This window comes from Lingula anatina, chromosome 3, assembly GCF_051362555.1.
Source record: "Lingula anatina isolate TDL-2025a chromosome 3, LinAna3.0, whole genome shotgun sequence".
Lineage (NCBI taxonomy): Eukaryota > Metazoa > Brachiopoda > Lingulata > Lingulida > Lingulidae > Lingula > Lingula anatina.
Window position 1 is genome coordinate 5,337,394 of NC_141769.1, and position 16,841 is coordinate 5,354,234.

The 16,841-nt window shown below is 39.6% G+C and overlaps 1 protein-coding gene across 6 annotated transcripts; it reads left to right on the forward strand.

Annotated features, from left to right (window-relative positions):
• The first annotated feature begins 9,699 nt into the window (after positions 1-9,699).
• Positions 9,700-16,343, forward strand: LOC106180776 (beta-1,4-mannosylglycolipid beta-1,3-N-acetylglucosaminyltransferase brn). 6 transcript variants are annotated; one of them, XM_013564894.2, is made up of 4 exons: positions 9,700-10,439; positions 10,643-11,497; positions 12,084-12,179; positions 13,220-16,343. In XM_013564894.2, the coding sequence occupies exons 3-4, from the start codon at positions 12,167-12,169 to the stop codon at positions 14,305-14,307; spliced, it is 1,101 nt and encodes a 366-aa protein (XP_013420348.1). In that variant the 5' UTR covers positions 9,700-10,439; positions 10,643-11,497; positions 12,084-12,166; the 3' UTR covers positions 14,308-16,343. The 6 variants fall into 6 exon arrangements, with proteins under 6 accessions (XP_013420348.1, XP_013420346.1, XP_013420351.1 ...); XM_013564892.2 differs by lacking the exons at positions 9,700-10,439; positions 10,643-11,497 and adding an exon at positions 11,704-11,963 and having other exon boundaries at positions 12,142-12,179; XM_013564897.2 differs by lacking the exons at positions 9,700-10,439; positions 10,643-11,497 and adding an exon at positions 11,704-11,921 and having other exon boundaries at positions 12,142-12,179.
• Positions 16,344-16,841: the final 498 nt, after the last annotated feature.

Genomic DNA, 16,841 nt, shown 5'->3' on the forward strand with positions numbered 1-16,841 from the left:
TCTGGTAGTTGGGTAAGCCTGATGGTGGACCCCGCCAACGAAGAGAAGATGTGCAATTCCACCCTGCCGTCTGCCGATGATTCTATTTGAAAGACTCTAAAATACTATGATTCTGATATGAAAAGACTTTGATTATAAGACGCTCAACTGCCTGGTTTCCAGAGCTATTTTTCCCCATATTGATAAAGAAAGATATAAATTAAAGGGTTTTATCTCTGGTTTTCCCCGGGCCTACACTTAAGACATGTAATTATGTATAATTTTCGTAAACTTTTGTAAATATTATATATGTTATTATTTACAGTAAATGTCTGTAACACGAGTAATGAAAAAAAGTTTTTATCTGGAAAAAAATGGAAGGAATATGTCGTGCCCGACATAGATATCTTAAATGATGTTACGTGTTGTGGTCCAATAGTTCTCGAGTAATGTGGCGGCCTCTTTGTATAACGCCGAGGTAAAGAAATTAATTATACAATTATAGGTAGTTAAAGGGCGTATTCCCATAGATCTTAGATCGATCTATCCCCGTGGGGAGTCTCACTAGATTACTGTCAGATAATCCGGCTTAAATGTCCGTCCCGCCTACTACAAGGTGTAAGGGGGTAATTAACTTTGGTGCCCGCTCGGCTGACAGCTATTTAGCGAGAACCCCCAGGGAGTTCGGTCGATCTAGTTTGGATCGATCTAATCTCTGGGAATGGAGTCAAAGTTTGCGTCATCGAGCATACATGTAGATAAGTAATAAGTATATAAGCGATACCTTGAGAGGGGGAGAGAGAACGAGAGGGGAGAGCGAGAGGAGACAGCGAAGAAGGAGGTTGGGAGCGACTGAGTACGGAGCAGACGAGTTGAGTTGGTGACTTCACTTAGAATATGTAGCTATCTACCGAGCGTCAACAAATAAATCGTTTAACTGGTCATGGGTTTTCTTCGCGCGACCATACGTAAATCTGACACGAACCGTGGAATCTTTGGATTGCGTTATCCACTAAGTAAGTCTATGGGTGCTTTCCCAGAGATTCAGATCGATCTAGAGATTAAGATTTAGATCGACCTAACTCCCTGGGGCTTCACGCTAAATTGCAGTCAGCCGAGCGGGCACCATAGTTAATTACCCCCTTACAGCTTTTAGTAGGCGGGATAGACGCTTAAGCCGGCCAAGCTGACAATAAGGGTGCTTTCCCAGAGATTTAGATCGATCTAAAGATTAAGTTTTAGATCGACCTAACTCCCTGGGGGTTCACGCTAAATTGCAGTCAGCCGAGCGGGCACCATAGTTAATTACCCTCTTATAGCTTTTAGTAGGCGGGATAGACGCTTAAGCCGGTCAAGCTGACAGTAATCTAGTGAGACTCCCCACAGGGATAGATCTATCTAAAAATCTATGGAAATGGGGTGTAATCTAGTGAGACTCCCCACAGGGATAGAACGATCTAAAAATCTATGGAAATGGGGTGTAAAACGTAATGTCCTATTTCGAGCCCACGCTTGAATTAAGTGTTCAAAATTATATAAGGCCACACTTTTTTAATTTTATGGATGACATCCTGCGCGCGCACCGATTTTCGTCCGTTCTCCAAAAAAAAAAAAAAAAAAAAAAAAAAATCCCCCCCCCAAACCCCTCCCTATCCAGCCCAACCATGTGTTCAGGTTCTCTAAACTGACAGTAAAACTACCAGCAATTCATTAAACACTTGCTTCATTTTTTTTAAAAATTCTGTGAAGTGTTTACAATGCTTTAATTTTCTGAGAGTACAAATTAAGACACGCTGTTTATTTGATATTTGTTTTATTGGATGCTATACCAACAGAATGCATGAAATAACCTTAAATAGATTTGGTAATATGCAGCATATATATTCATGACTTTTTACCTTTCTACGAAATAGGCCCTATTCACAAAGCTTTAATATTTTGAGAGCATGGATAAAGACATGTTGTTAGTTTGATACGTGTTTCTGTGGTAAATTAGTGTTTCCAGCTGTGTACTGAAAACATAACTTTTCTTAAGCAGTTTTTTTTTTTGGACTGTTTTTTTTTTTTCGCCCGCTCGCACCGACTTTGGGGTCCCCAGAGGATGTCATCCATAAAAATAAAAAAGTGTGGCCTAAGTTTAGGACACTCATTCCATATGTATGAAAAGTTTCATTACAACAAGGCCGTATCGTAGGCGGCATTGCAGATTTCCCGCACAGGAATTGTTCGGTGGACTTGAAGTGGTCGTGGCAAGGGCTGAACCTGTTTTTTGGTCTCTTTCCCTTCCACCTTAGGAGGCATAACAACAATGAAGATGTTTAAAGGTGTAATGCGCATGCACGAATTTGATAAATGTTACTTTACAATTATGCCATGCATTTGTATCTTCAGTCAGTATGTTTGTGCACTGTCTTTGTGTTTGACATCTCCAAATTCGGCGTGCTGTAATATTGATGGGACATGTAAAACAGATTCATTTCTGTGCTATGTTTGTGAATGGACGTCTGAGGTCAGCAATTCAGTCCTTATCGACGATAGGCGGAGAGGAATTTTACTTGCTGTGTTATGGAATTAATTGGCCTTGTGTAAAATTGTCGTAAAATCGCTATATGACCGATTTTAACTGGTTTTGATAAGATTTTTTTTTATCTTTATGGTAGACTAGTAAGGCACTCTAAGATCGTTTTATGCGGGTTTTAGGTGTTATTGCCTGGTTTTAAAATCATATCGCGATTTAACGACAAGCGTTTTCTAACCAGTCAAGTTGGCAGCCGAGCGAGCACGATGTCTCTTCGAGGTAGGCTGTGTGTCTGAAAGTTGAAATTCGTGAAGTTGAGACTAAAATAAGGGAAAGTAAAGATTTCTTGCTAATGCAGTTTTAGGGTCGTCTTGGCAGCCTGAGGCTGAGCACGAAAATTCATGCGTTAGCACTCCTATTGGCGATTCTGATATGTAGGCCCCTACAGTTTGTGCAGAGACAGTACATATCAGAATCGTCAATAGGAGTGCTCACGCATGAATTTTCGTGCTACCTGAGGCTCGAGCATTGTTCGAAAACGTGACGACAGCTGGTCATCGCGCCGGAAGTTCCATCATTGTGTAATTTGTTTTCTTAAGCGTTCTGTCTGGTTTTTTTAGCAGTACTTCAGGAGGTTCAAAACTCCAAAGGTTCGAAAATACTTTATATGGGTAAAGCTTACATGACACTACTTACTACATAATACTCCAGCAATTTGGTGCAGAAAAGAAGGGGGTGAATCATGAGTAAAAATGTGCATTAGCTTGGTAGTTGGGTCACAAATGCAAATAATCAAACACAATTAAGCCGAGGTAAGACACCAGAGGCTGTCAACATCAGCCGTCACCAGCCACCCTTAAATAGGGACGGGGGTCGATCTACCTAGCTGACATTAAAGATCTGTAACGGCCGAGTCTCCTGTTCTACGCGCTTGCCGTGGTTTAATTAAAGGGTCCTGGCCGCTATACCACCGAATGGTCAGTGAGTGTGAACATCTACTCACATCAGTCTGATGAAGGCCTTCGCCCATGTTGTTGGCCCATTGTATTTGTATTTGATCATGCCCGGATGTAGGGTGATAACTTCTGCATTCTTTATTTCGTAAGCCCGGTGTAATGCGAGGTTAGAGGAGACCGACTTAAACTTCAAGGTGGGAATTTGATTGTGCGTGTGGCATGCACGGGATTTACAAACGAGCGACGGGATGATGTAGCCTGCAGTATTTGCGGTAAGCGAGCCAAGTTTTAGGTCGCTCCGATGCCTGGCACTATTTTAATTCGATTATTAGTACCACCAGCGTGTACGCTGGCAGTACTCATGGTTTTAGTCCCGACCCGTCTCGTACAGCTCCGCCGGCTCCGCAGGATGACGTGGGATACAAGTCACCGTTACCGCTCTCCTCCTAGACCGCAAGGACCTGTGTCCCCATCTCTTGGATTTAGGTCACATATAATCTCAGCTTGAACCCCCTGTTTTTTTTTTTTTTTTTGTCTCATTCGGTGCATTGGCCTGGGCGTGACGCTTGTTGAAACGCACCCTTGTCAAAATTTTTGAAAATTCAATGCTACATATCTCCTAAACCGAAGGAATTATAGGAAAAATTTCTACAGTTGGCTGACCGAAAGTCATATGTGGAGATTTCAAATATGCCCTTGGATTTGACCTTTGACCTTTGTTTCAAGGTCAAACGGGCCAAAATTTTCTAAAAATGTGAATGTTTTGCGAAAAATAAAAATTATTCCTGCCAATTTTCAGAAACTACACAGATTTTACCAATAATATTATGGGCAGGTGTTACCCTTAAGGTTATCTTTCATCTTCGTGCGTTTGGGGTCAATCAGTGCATTTTCACCGGAGTAGCGGCCATAAGTTGCTGAAACTGAAAACTCTCTCTAATTCTGGAACCGTTAACGCTAGAGACCTCTTGCTTTTTGCATTTTGTAGAGCTTGACAAGTGCAACACTGAAAGTGGTTTCCATTTTTTGTTTTCGATACGGCTTAGGCGTTGTGCTATATCAAAAAGTTCAACATCCAATATTCAGTGGTGAAAATAAAATGTGAAATACTCCCAAATTAGCAGAGATATGCCCATAGTTACTATTGAACTTGAATAGGAAGTCATATACTGGTAATCTATCTGTGGCCTTGAAATTGACCTTTGACCTACTTTTCATGATGAACTGCACTTTGCATATCTCCAAAACTGGCAAAGATAGTTACTGTTGAACTTGAATAGGAAGTCATATACTGGTAATCTTACTGTGATTCTGAAATTGACCTTTGACTTTCACCATGAACTGAACTTTGCAAATTTTGCAGCCCTTATATAGTAGGCCTATCTCTAAAACTGGTAGAGATACGCCCTTAGCTACTGTTGAACTTGAGTAGGAAGTCATATATTGGGAATCTTACTGTGACCTTGAAATTGACCTTTGACCTACTTTTAACCATGAACTGAACTTTAGAAATTTTCTTTCCCTTATATCTCGAAAACTGGCAGAGATACGCCCATAGTTACTACTGAACTTAAATAGGAAGTCATATACTAGCAATGTAACTGTGATCTTGAAATTGACCTTTGACCTACTTTTTATGATGAACTTTATTGTGCATGTTTTCTGGCCTTTATATCTCCAAAACTGGCAAAGAAATACCCATAGTTACTATTAAACTGAACTTTGCATATTTTCTTGCCCCTCTTATATTCAAAACTAGCAGAGATATGCCCAGTGTTGCCCCTAGGTTTTTTTTCTTTTGTCAGCATATATGCAACACTGATAACACATTTCAAGGAAAACCGACAGGCCTATTGTCTAGAAAATCACAGGAGTGATCAATGTTAGGAAAATACAGGTCAATTGGAAAAACCATTTGATTGGACCATTTTTACAGTTGTTCTTTTTGCATTTATGCATATTTTGAGAACTCTTGTTTATTGCATTTTATAGAGCTTGTCAAGCACAAGACTGATAGTGGTGTCCCTTTTTCTTTGGTTTTCCATCCGAATGCGCTTACTTCAGCTGGTGGTACAATATCCAGAGGCGGTATCGCCTCTCTGATCCTCTAGTTATCTTTAAATTTCTGGAATCTTGTTTCACAAGCTTACTCTATTTTATTGACTCTGTGGGGACTTTACGACACTCTTTAACCACTTTTGAATAGGCTTTTTTGCATTGTATTAGATTAATGTGGAAGTCTTAGGTTGTTCTAGGTGGTTTTCAAATTTATGCACCCGGTGTCACGTGTACGGTCCGTTCTGCGTGAACCATCCGTCCTGACCGCTTGTACACGCAGCAGACGCGTGTATAAGCCGTTCCGTGAATGATCCGTTGTTATTCACCTGTACTGTTATATTCGGCTAGTTCATTTCCTACCTCATTATACATTTACTATGATGGGGATAAAATTCATGTTTTAGTCGATAATTTTGATAGAGAATCAGCGTCAAATTACAGTTCGACGCATGGATGAACCTACCGTGGACGGACCGTCGTTATTCAGCTGCTGGCTACTATTTTAGTATCGATTTTACTAGGCTAGTGTGTTGATATGGCCACCTGAGGGAAATCGCAGAGGTGAACATCTAAAAGATATGAATGCTTCTTAAGATTATGTTTGAATTTGCAGTATGTTCTCAACAGCGCATGTTTATTAGGGAATAAGCGTGTATTGATGACTGTATAGAGACGGACTGTAGTTTTGGGACTTGGCAGCAGAGACATAGAATTGGATGTGGACAATGTTTTATTTTTATGGACAGATGCAAGATGTCTGGATATATTGTTATTACCTGCATCTGTTATTGTTGTTGTTTGTGTTGCGTGGCACTTCCTACATTATGAAACATTGTATCAGAATTGACAAAAGAAAAACACTTTGTGCTCTTTTATCATTAGATTGGTTGTTCATCATTTTTAGACTCTAATATCACTGCTTCTAACACTTTTGTCGTGTGTATGTTTTCCATACGAATGTGGTAACTCCATCTGGTGGTACGTATTGTAATACCCAGAGGGGGTATCGCCTCTCTGATCCTATAGTCAAATATTGAAAACAGTGTGAGTATTAGAAATATATTGGTGCAGATTCAATTAATTATAAGTTCTAACTTCACGAGATAGCTGTTATACATAACAATAAACGTGATAACTTTGTGCTCTGCAGAACAAGTCTTCACGGCAATCTGTCGAGTCGATTTCGCCTCAGCAGTTCAAATAATCTGACTTATTTCTAAACACATTTATTTAGAGTCTATTAACGGCTAATGTCTGTTTGTAAAAGCCAGCTATCGTTTAAGTTTTGCAATAAAAAAACCCTGCAGGACGGAAATTTGCACAGATAGTAAATGGCCAGAGATATATTATTAGTCGTTCAATCAGTGAAGGGGAATATTCCGCGGTCGCGTCTACGTTATTAAAAGCGACAGTGACTAGACAGAGTAGTTCACTAGTATCTTACCAGAGACGTTGTTGTTTTTGGTCCGATAAGACCGTGCCCTAACACTCGCACGGCTGAGCCATATACTAATATAGCGTTATCCAAGAACATTAAAAAGTAAAGGCACGAACTGTACAGTGGCTTAGCTCGTCGGGACCTGGGCCAAAAAAAAAAAATAATAAAAAAAAAAAAATAAATAAAAATAAAAATAAATAAATAAATAAATAAATAAACCAACCAACCAACCAACAAACCAACCAACAAACCAACAAACCAACCAACCAACCAACCAAAAGAAACATGTCTCAGGAGCAGTTCCACACGATGCTCGAAAATATCCGCGGTCTGACGGAGCATCGTCAAGTGGAGGCTAAGAGACAAGGCCTCCGACGGGCAGAGGAGAGAGAGAGGGACTCTCTGCAGGACTTGACAGATCTGTTTCACCTTTGCCATGGAACAGTCCCATCAGAAACTAGACAGCGGATCGACCAAATGGAACGAGCCATCGCCCGTGGCCGCGATACTGTAACATGCTGTGCTGCCAGACTGGTCCTCAAGACCGGCCGAGGTGCCCTAGCGGCAGAGAGGGGTTATTGCCTTCACCAGCAAAATGATTATTATGGGACTGAATGGGTTGTACCCCGCGACCACATCCGCCGCTCTTTCCTATCACCTGATAAGGTGGCCTGTCTCCGGACAGAGATTGAACAAATACAACAAACTTCTTGCGAAAATTGCACCGCCTACATCCGGCGATTTTGCAACCTCGCGAGAAAGGCATACAGTGAGACACTCTCCTTCGACGCCGAGCAGCAGCTGATCATTACTTATGCACGGTGTTTGAAGTATCGTAGGTTCACGCGCAGACTCGTAGCCGTTGCACGGCTCAACACCCTCAACGAGACACTTGCGTTCGTGGTCAACTCAGAGGTCGGCGCGCAGCTGTTCGAAAATGTCGTCGGGGAAGAATCGCGCCGTGAGGAGCCGATGGAGGTGGCTGTCAACTCCGCCGACAACCCGATGGAGCGCCTCGAGTCAGGGATTAAAACTGACCAAAGAAATATACAGTCTAAATGAAAACCGCGCAATGCCGCTCGCAACCCCAGCGGCGAAAATAAAATGGCCAGAGATATATCAGGGGCTGGTCCGAAGATGGACCCCCCTTATGCTTTCACTGTGGCAAGGCAGGCCACAAAAAGAGAGAATGCTAGCAGCTGAAAGGTCAGCAGAAGCGTGAGATGGACTCAGAAAACTAGCTAGTGCAAGAGACCTACCCGACCCCCGAATAGCCGTAGATATAACGATATTAGGTGTGAAGTGCCATGACTGATAGATACGGGGGCCTTTTGCACAAGGTATTCATGACTATTTGTAAAGAAATTAGGTTAAGATTAGTACAGCCCGCTAGTGTTACTTACGGAGTGACAGGTCATGTTTTGCCAATAATCGGGGAAAAAGCAGGTTAAGGTTGATAAGGCTTACTGATAATTAAGGCTGCGGTGGTGGCTGTTTTGATTGCGGACAGAGTTGACCTGACTACGCCCAGGAGAATATCGTCATAACATTCTTCACTGGTGTGGACGTCAATGGCCCCTAATGCGATTTTGGGGCAGTTGACCTGTTAAAAGTCTCGCCACAGTTGCACCGAAGGCTCCCTGACTGGAGTTAAATGTGTGGATGAAGTCTTGACCAGATTTGAGAACGTTTTCAGCGTGGATGGAGATCCACACGGCAAATGCAACCTCCCAGCGATGAAAATTGGCACAGGGACGACAAAACCAATAAAGCAGCGTGCCTATCGGATCTCGTTATCTAAAGTGGTGGAATTAGAAATAAAGGAAATGCTTTAGATAATTAGACCTAGCCATCAGGAATCAGGAATCAGCGGCGCCGCTTTTGAACTGTGGTCGGCCATATTTAGTTGGCAGATCCATAAGTACTCTGATCATCCATTCTGAATGGGGCTTTCATTAAGTATAAATGTCTAGATAGACAAGTACCAGTCCTATTTACCCACGCTTACTGCTCCCGTCGCTTTATCGTGAAGGCGTGATAAAAAGGTGCCACGAGGAAGCCGGGGCACTGCGCAACAGGCAAGACTCTAGACAAAATACAACAGAGTTATGTCTGCCGAGGTCAATAAGCAATTGGACCGCTGTGCCACGTGCAAGGTGCATAGCCTATTCCTATGCCTACTACAACGAATGGGATATGGAGAAACGCCCCTACCCACAGCTATTAACCAGATAGTAGGTATCGACCTCATAGGTCCATTCGTGGAATCACCGAATGGCAATAAATACGTACTATTACTAGACAATGTCTCAATCTGATTGACCACTTATCAGGGTGGGTAGAAAGCTATCCTATTCCGAATCAAACATCTCAGGCCGTTGAATCCGCATTGGTTAGAGAATTCTTCCCTCGATTCTTGTTTCCAGAAATTATCATAATGGATAGAGGAATAGTGTTCTGTTCTTAGGCTTTTAAACATTTTCTACAGGTTGTCGGCGTGGAATACAGACGCACCATCAGTTATTGAGTTATTCACCTGAAGTGAAGGAAAGACAGAACGTGCCAATCGCTGCGTTTAAGAAACCTTGGCACCAAACCAAGCAGTTAAGTTCACAATCAAATCGACTATATCTTCATGTCAAGAATATATATATATATATATATATATATATATATATATATATATATATATATATAAAACAGGAGTCAACAAAGCAAGAAGAAGCACATTCAACAAACCAGATATTGGAAGCGACCATGATTTGGTAATGATGACTTTAAAAGTGAAGCTGAAAGCAAATTAGATGGGAAAGACCAAAACATATTTTGATCTTGAGAAACTGAAAGATCCGGAAATAGCAGCAGCATTCCAAGAAGAACTAGCTGGTAAATTTGTACCACTCCTACGTTTAGATTTCATTTCTCAAGAACTATGTGACGAGTTTACTAACACGTTGGGAAAAGTTGCAGAAGAGAAGGTCGGAAAGTCAAAGAAGGTCAAGAAGTCATAGATTACACCTGAGGTACTTAGTTAATTAAATAATTAATTAATTAAGACGTGTGAGGAGAGAAGGGAAAAGAAGAGGAAGAAGAAAATAGGTGATAATGAGGTGGCAGAGCACAGAACATCAAATACAAGAGCAAGAAAAGCACTTACTTAGGCCAAAAACAAGTGGATTGAAAACCAAACGAAAGAAATTGAAGATAAACTTAACAAACATAACACGTGGAAGGCCTAGTTATGAGGCTGTAAAGTAGCTAAATGGTAGGAATGAAACCAAGCGGAAGCAAGCAAGTGTAACTGAAGATGCAGATGGGAGGTTGCTGACGAGAACTGAAGTTATCTTAGAGATATGGAGAAGCTGTTGCGAAGAAGTACAACTATGAGATACAGAAGGATGCCATCAAAGAACTGAAACAGAACAACTCACCTGTTGCAGATTGCATCTTCGCGGAGTAAACCCAAGTTGGAGCTAAGGCCACAGCACAGGTACGGTTTACACAAGTTTGGCAGTGAAATCTTTTAAGATTAAAAGAACTAAAATCATTGGTAAAAGAATTAGCTCACGAATTAAAATCTGCATGATGGAGCAAGGTCTAAAGTGATGGTTGATGATCGATTCAGTGAATGATTGGTGAAAGACAAGACAAGGATGTCTACTCTCTCCAGCTTTATTCAACCTGTTTTTGTAGATGATTATGGAGGATGCTCTACATGAATACCAAGGAGAAGTGAGATGTGCAGGAAGAAGAATAAAAGACCTACGATTTGCTGATGACATTGATATTTTGAAAGAAAGCGAAGAAGGATTACAGGACATTATAAGAAGACTGGAAGAATCATCTAGGAGGTAATATGGGATATGGAAACATATGCAGAAAATAGCGAAGCAATGACTGTTGGTAAGAGTTAAGATATGGGGCACGACGTGGTGGACGTGATGATCAAAGGCGTAAGATTAAAGCAAGAACTTCGCTTACCTAGGACCGAAGATACTAGTATTATAACTGTAAATCAGAGGTGGAATGCGAGTAAGGATTGGAAGGGCCACTAGTGTGGACAGCACCTGGGGTGCAAAGAACATAAAGATGGACAACAAACTGCATGTTGTTGATGAGATCTGTGGTAGTTGCAACTCTGCTCTACGCATGAATATAAAAAATGAACAACGATGAACAATGAATGGGTTAAGGCAGGGCTGGGTTCCAGAATTTGTGGGCATATGGGCACAAGATGGAAGGATTTGTTAAGATTGTGAAGAAGAGTAAGTTCAAGTTTTTTTGGGCATACAGTACGAGAAAGAGGAATGGTGAGTGCAGTGATGGAAGGTGGAATGCAAGGACAGCCAGCAAGAGGGAGACCCCGAACAAACTGGATGTTAAATTTGAAAGAATGGAGTGGAGAAAGTGGGGCTGAGTTAAGTAAAAAGGCGAAGAACCTGGATGGCTGGAGACATGCTGGTAATACTTGGGTGCACCAATGGCCTAATCGGCTACGAACCAGCTGAGTGAAAATTAAAGGATCCCCTTCTCATCTTGGGAAATCGGGTAGGTCTATAAATTTTTTACGGTCGTAACTAATGACATTTCTTAAACCTTTTATCAAAATTCATTCTTCTTATATCTAATTTTACCAAATTAACAAAAGGACGTCAATTAGAAAACGATATAATAGATACATATTTCAGTATAATGCGCGCGCCAGAATGTTTTGGTATTGAAGTTAAATTTTCTGGCCTGATATGGCACAATTACCTGAGGTGGCACATCTCAATGTCTTGTGGCCTTACTAGGCATGTCTCCGAGCACGATCCAGTATTATATAAAGCCGGTCAGCGTAGAGTGAAGTAATAAAGTACATCTCCAAATTCGGTGCGGTGTTATGTGATTGATGGGACCACAACAGATTCATTTCTGTGCAATGCTAGTGAATGGACGTCCGAGTTCAGCAATTCGGTCCTTATTGACAATAGTCAGGGAGGAATTTTACCAGCTGTGTTATGCAATTGGCCTTGTAAAGTACCAAATTGTCGTAAAATCGCTATATGACCGATTTAAACTGATTTTGATAAGATTTTTTTTTATCTTTATGGTAGACAAGTATGGCATTAAGATCGGTTTATGTGGCTTTTAGGTTTATTGCCTGGTTTTTAAATCATATGGCGATTTAACGACAAGCATTTTCTAACCAGTCAAGTTGGCAGCCGAGCGAGCACGATGTCTCTTCGAGGTAGGCTGTATTTAAATACCTGAAAGTTGATGTAAAAATTCGTGTAAGTTGAGACTAAAATAAGGGAAAGTGAAGATTTCTTGCTAATGGAGATGCAGTTATGGCGTCTGGTCTGTAGCCTGACACTCATTGTTTGAACAGGAAAACGTGACGACAGCTAGTCAGCTGTTGTCATCGCGCCGGAAGTCCCATCATTTTGGAATTTTTTTTTTCTTAAACGTTTTTTTTAGCAGTACTTCAGGAGGTTCAAAATCCCAAAGGTTCGAAAATACTTAACGTGGGTACAGCTTACATGACACTACTTACTACATGTCTACTCCAGCAATTTGGTGCAGAAAAAAAAGGGGGGGGGCGTGCATCATGCTTTTAACCTACAAGAATGAAATTTTGTACAGTTGTGGCGAATGAAATTTAAAAAAAAAATAAATAAAAAATACTGGATATAGGGGCATGTTTGAAAATCACCATACGGCTGCCAAGTACAACATGACCACCCAAATTCTTTTATTGATTACTTTCAAATTGTCTTTGTAAGTCATTTATAGAACTATGCTTTATTCATACTTTCTGCACCAGACTGAGCTGGTGAAAATGTACAGAGATATAATAGCAACAATAATAATGATGATAGTAATAATAAAATACATAGATAAAAAGCACCAAAATTACATATATAGAAATGTACCATTATTATACATACATATCCAGTATTTCGTAATCATAAGCTAGGTGCGGTCTGAATGCTGAGTCAACTGCTCACTGTGCCACAGCACTGATCATACACTAGCATATCACACTACAAGTATTGTACACATGACTAAGATTTAGATATTAATTATGCACGAGCCTGTTTTCTGCTATGTGAAACAAACCTTCATATTTATGGTAAAGTTTATATGTAGTTGAGTACTGAGAATGATATGTCTCTGTATTTTTCATTTTCCATTTAATTTTACAAAAATAATTTTATACTGTTGGACCAGGTGTAAGTTTTATTATTGAAGTTTGAGTAAAAATTTGCTACTTTTATGGTTTTACAGGTAAATATGGAATGAGTCCCCTTCTGAAGATGCTACTGAGACACAGAAAGAAGAAATGTTTTTTCATTGCCTTCGCTTTCTGCTGTGGAATCCTTGTTCTCTTGTACATATGGGACTATTATGGGTTATCAGACGTCCTGTATGAGACATCGTTTTCTGACTTTGCATGGCCTTTAAATATAAATCTTGCAGAGGCTGTTAGAAAGATACAGAATAACGAGAAACTTGACATTGCGCAAATTAATCCATTTCCGTTCAAAATACGTATGCAGAATGAAAACCTGTGCAAGGATGTGATAGTGAAAAACTCAGCTATCTTTGTATTGATTGTGGTTAAATCAGCCTGCTGGAGCTTTGAGAGTAGACATATCATAAGAAAAAGCTGGGGTAATGAGAAGACGATAAGCGTGAATCACTCCGGCACAGAGTACCAACTAGTAACAAAAAGAGTTTTCCTCATTGGCCATTCCTCATCATTGGACAGTCAGTATTTACTCAGAGAGGAATACCAGATGTACAAGGACCTCATACAAGGTGATTTTGAGGATGGATATTTCAACAATACATATAAAACAATGATGGCTTTTTCGTATGCATCTCTTCACTGTCATAATGCTCACTTTGCATTTTTCGTGGACGAGGACTTTTACATATCTAAACGAAACACAGCACAGTTTCTTGCCTCTCTCCCTGCAACAAGTGCACAGAATTTATACATAGGCTTTTCATTATTTACTAATACCAGAGTTAATAGGAACAAAAAACACAAAAGGTATGTACCACTAGCAGAGTACCCATACAGTAGAATCCCTCCATATGTATATGCCGGAGCATACATTCTCTCTATGAAAAATATTAGGGACATGTCTGTAGCAATGCATTATGTGAAATTCTTTAGAATGGACGATGTGTACCTTGGGTTGATAGCATACAGACTTGGAATTACAATCTCAGATGGCGGTAAGAGGTTTTTGATGGAATTTTATACCTCCAGCGATGTAGTCAATTCTCATGTTATCGCTTCGCATGGATTTAGAGGCAAAATGTCGCTGATGCGGGAGTTTTGGGACTTGGCAGCAGAGACGTAAAATTGGATGTGGACAGTTTTATTTCTATGGACAGATGCAATATGTCTGGATATACAGTTATTACCTGCATCTGTTATTGTTGTTGTTTGTGTTTGTGTTACATTATGAAACATTGTAACAAAATTGACAAAAGAAAAACATTTTGTGCTCTTTTATCATTAGAATGGTTTTAGACTCTTATCACTGCTTCTAACACTTATGTCATTTACATGCATGTATGTTTTCCATACGAATGAGGTAACTCCATCTGGTGACCAGTACAATACCCAGAAGGGGTATCGTCTCTCTCATCCTCTAGTCAAATATTGAAAACAGTGTGAGTATTAGAAATACATTGGTGCAGATTCAATTAATTATAAGTTACTATTACTAATACCTGTGTACACCGTTCATCTTTTTGTGAACTAAGTACGCTCTCATTCAGAGCATTTCTTGCAGGGCATGCAATTTCACATTTTGTCTTTTGTGAATTTCCTGTTTTCGTATGCTTTTTAAAGAATTGATATGTCTCGAGTTGAATGTGTGTTACTTGTTAATTGTTGGACTTTTATGTTAAAACTAGATTCCCTGTGAGTGAGCTTTTTCTCACTCACATTAAATAAATGCAGTTATATACTGAAACTTTATAACATTGACTCCTACTTTGGTTCATCAGCTTGTAAGGAAGATCTGGATTGACTAATTTGTTTTGGGAAAAGGTGAGGGGGGCAAAACTCTGTATATACATTCTTAGTATATGGACCTCCTGTATATTGTTTTATATACTGTATTCAAGATGTTAGTGTAATATTCTGCACTGTTAGTATAGGGTCACATTTGTATTGGAAGCATATACTGTGCTCTGAAGTCCTGTATTATTACATATTGTGTTGCAAGTTGAGGCATACTTCATTGCAGAGTTTTATTCACTGCTTGCATGCACACACTTGTAATAAATTTATCAAGCAATATGAAAGCTCACAAGTACCATATTTAGCAGTGCCCTCTTTCAAATGTAATGATGAACATTTTGGATGTAAGGTTGTATATTTGCATGTTGTTAGTTTTAGGGGGAAGGAAATGGAAATCTCTGTAACTTGCAAAAATAGGGATATGGTTACTTTTAGCTAAGTGTCCAAAATCAGACAACTTTCAAGGCCAAATTGAGAAACATGCCATAATGATACTAGAAGTTCACCTCAGCAGCTTAAAAAGAGAGATTTATGAGCTATTACCGTGTGTGTGTTGAGATATATGGCATATAGGACATATTTGTTTTAATGGCCCTCCGTGTCGTGCAATTTAAGTTTTGCCACATTTAGTGCTTAAGAGATTATAAACTAAAGGTAGTGACCTATGAAGGTCTGATGGCAAGATTTCAGAATAATTGTGATCATTGCTGTTTTGGTGGTAAAATAGAATTTATGAAAATTTGATGTGCTGTTTTCCATATATATATTGTGGAATTTTGAAGAGTTGTTATCGTATTAGCATTTTTGTATTTGGCAGGGAACAAATTATTCAACAGGAAACTGTCAGACACAGATAGTATTAATTGATTGATTTTTTAAGAACTACTTTATTATGTAGTTAATTAAGAAGTTTAAATTGTTTATCTCTGGATTATTAGCATGGGGGAAGTGGACAGTATTTATGAAAGTTCTAGTCCTTATGATAATTGAAGAGTAAATCCAACAGCAGCGTTTTAGACAGCTCATACTGTTAAAACCCTGCCTTAATTTTAAGAAATCCCACTGGTACTTAAAAGTACAATCTAGTCTATGAGAATGTTATTTTAATTTTCCCTGTACCTAAGAAAAAAATATTGCCAGTTGCATTAACTTTCTCAAATATATCCCAGAAAGTTAACAGAATTGAGTATTTCATGTATAATTGTAATTTGCATTACTTAAAAATATTAGTTTGAAGTGGGTTATGTGATAGTTTGAAGTTGTGGAGTATTATTCTGAAGTGGGACACTATCTTGCATCTCAAGCAAAAACCTGTATGTCCAACATTCCTTGCAATTTTATAATCAATAAAATAAATGTTCAAGACTGGTGGTGTGTTTTCCTTTATTGGTCAAATTTTGAACAGAGTTGGGCTGCTCACCTGGTACCCAGACTCCATTGACTTCATACTAAATAATACAATTTATTTGCAATAGCAATCAACACAGACAATTACATTTAATTTCACTGTTCATAATATCTCATAAGTGATAACTTCCTGATACTTTAGCCATAAGGACTCCAGACATATGAGGTGCTGAAACCAGCATGTGAACAATATTTTTACTGGCCACCCTGGTACAATTTACCCCTGCTTCAACCCATAAGTGCCATTTGCCAGGGGTGGAGACGGGTACCATTTTTTGGAGGACTGGTAAAACCTGCCTCCTGCAGGACTATCACAAGGCCATTTGGTCTTGCATGCTTTCATGAAACTATTAGTATTTTTAAACCCACTGAATTTGTTAAAGCATCTTTTTTCACTTTTTTCTCCAAATCTCTAATCTGTAAAAAACATTTATAAAATGACAAGTGGAAACTCAA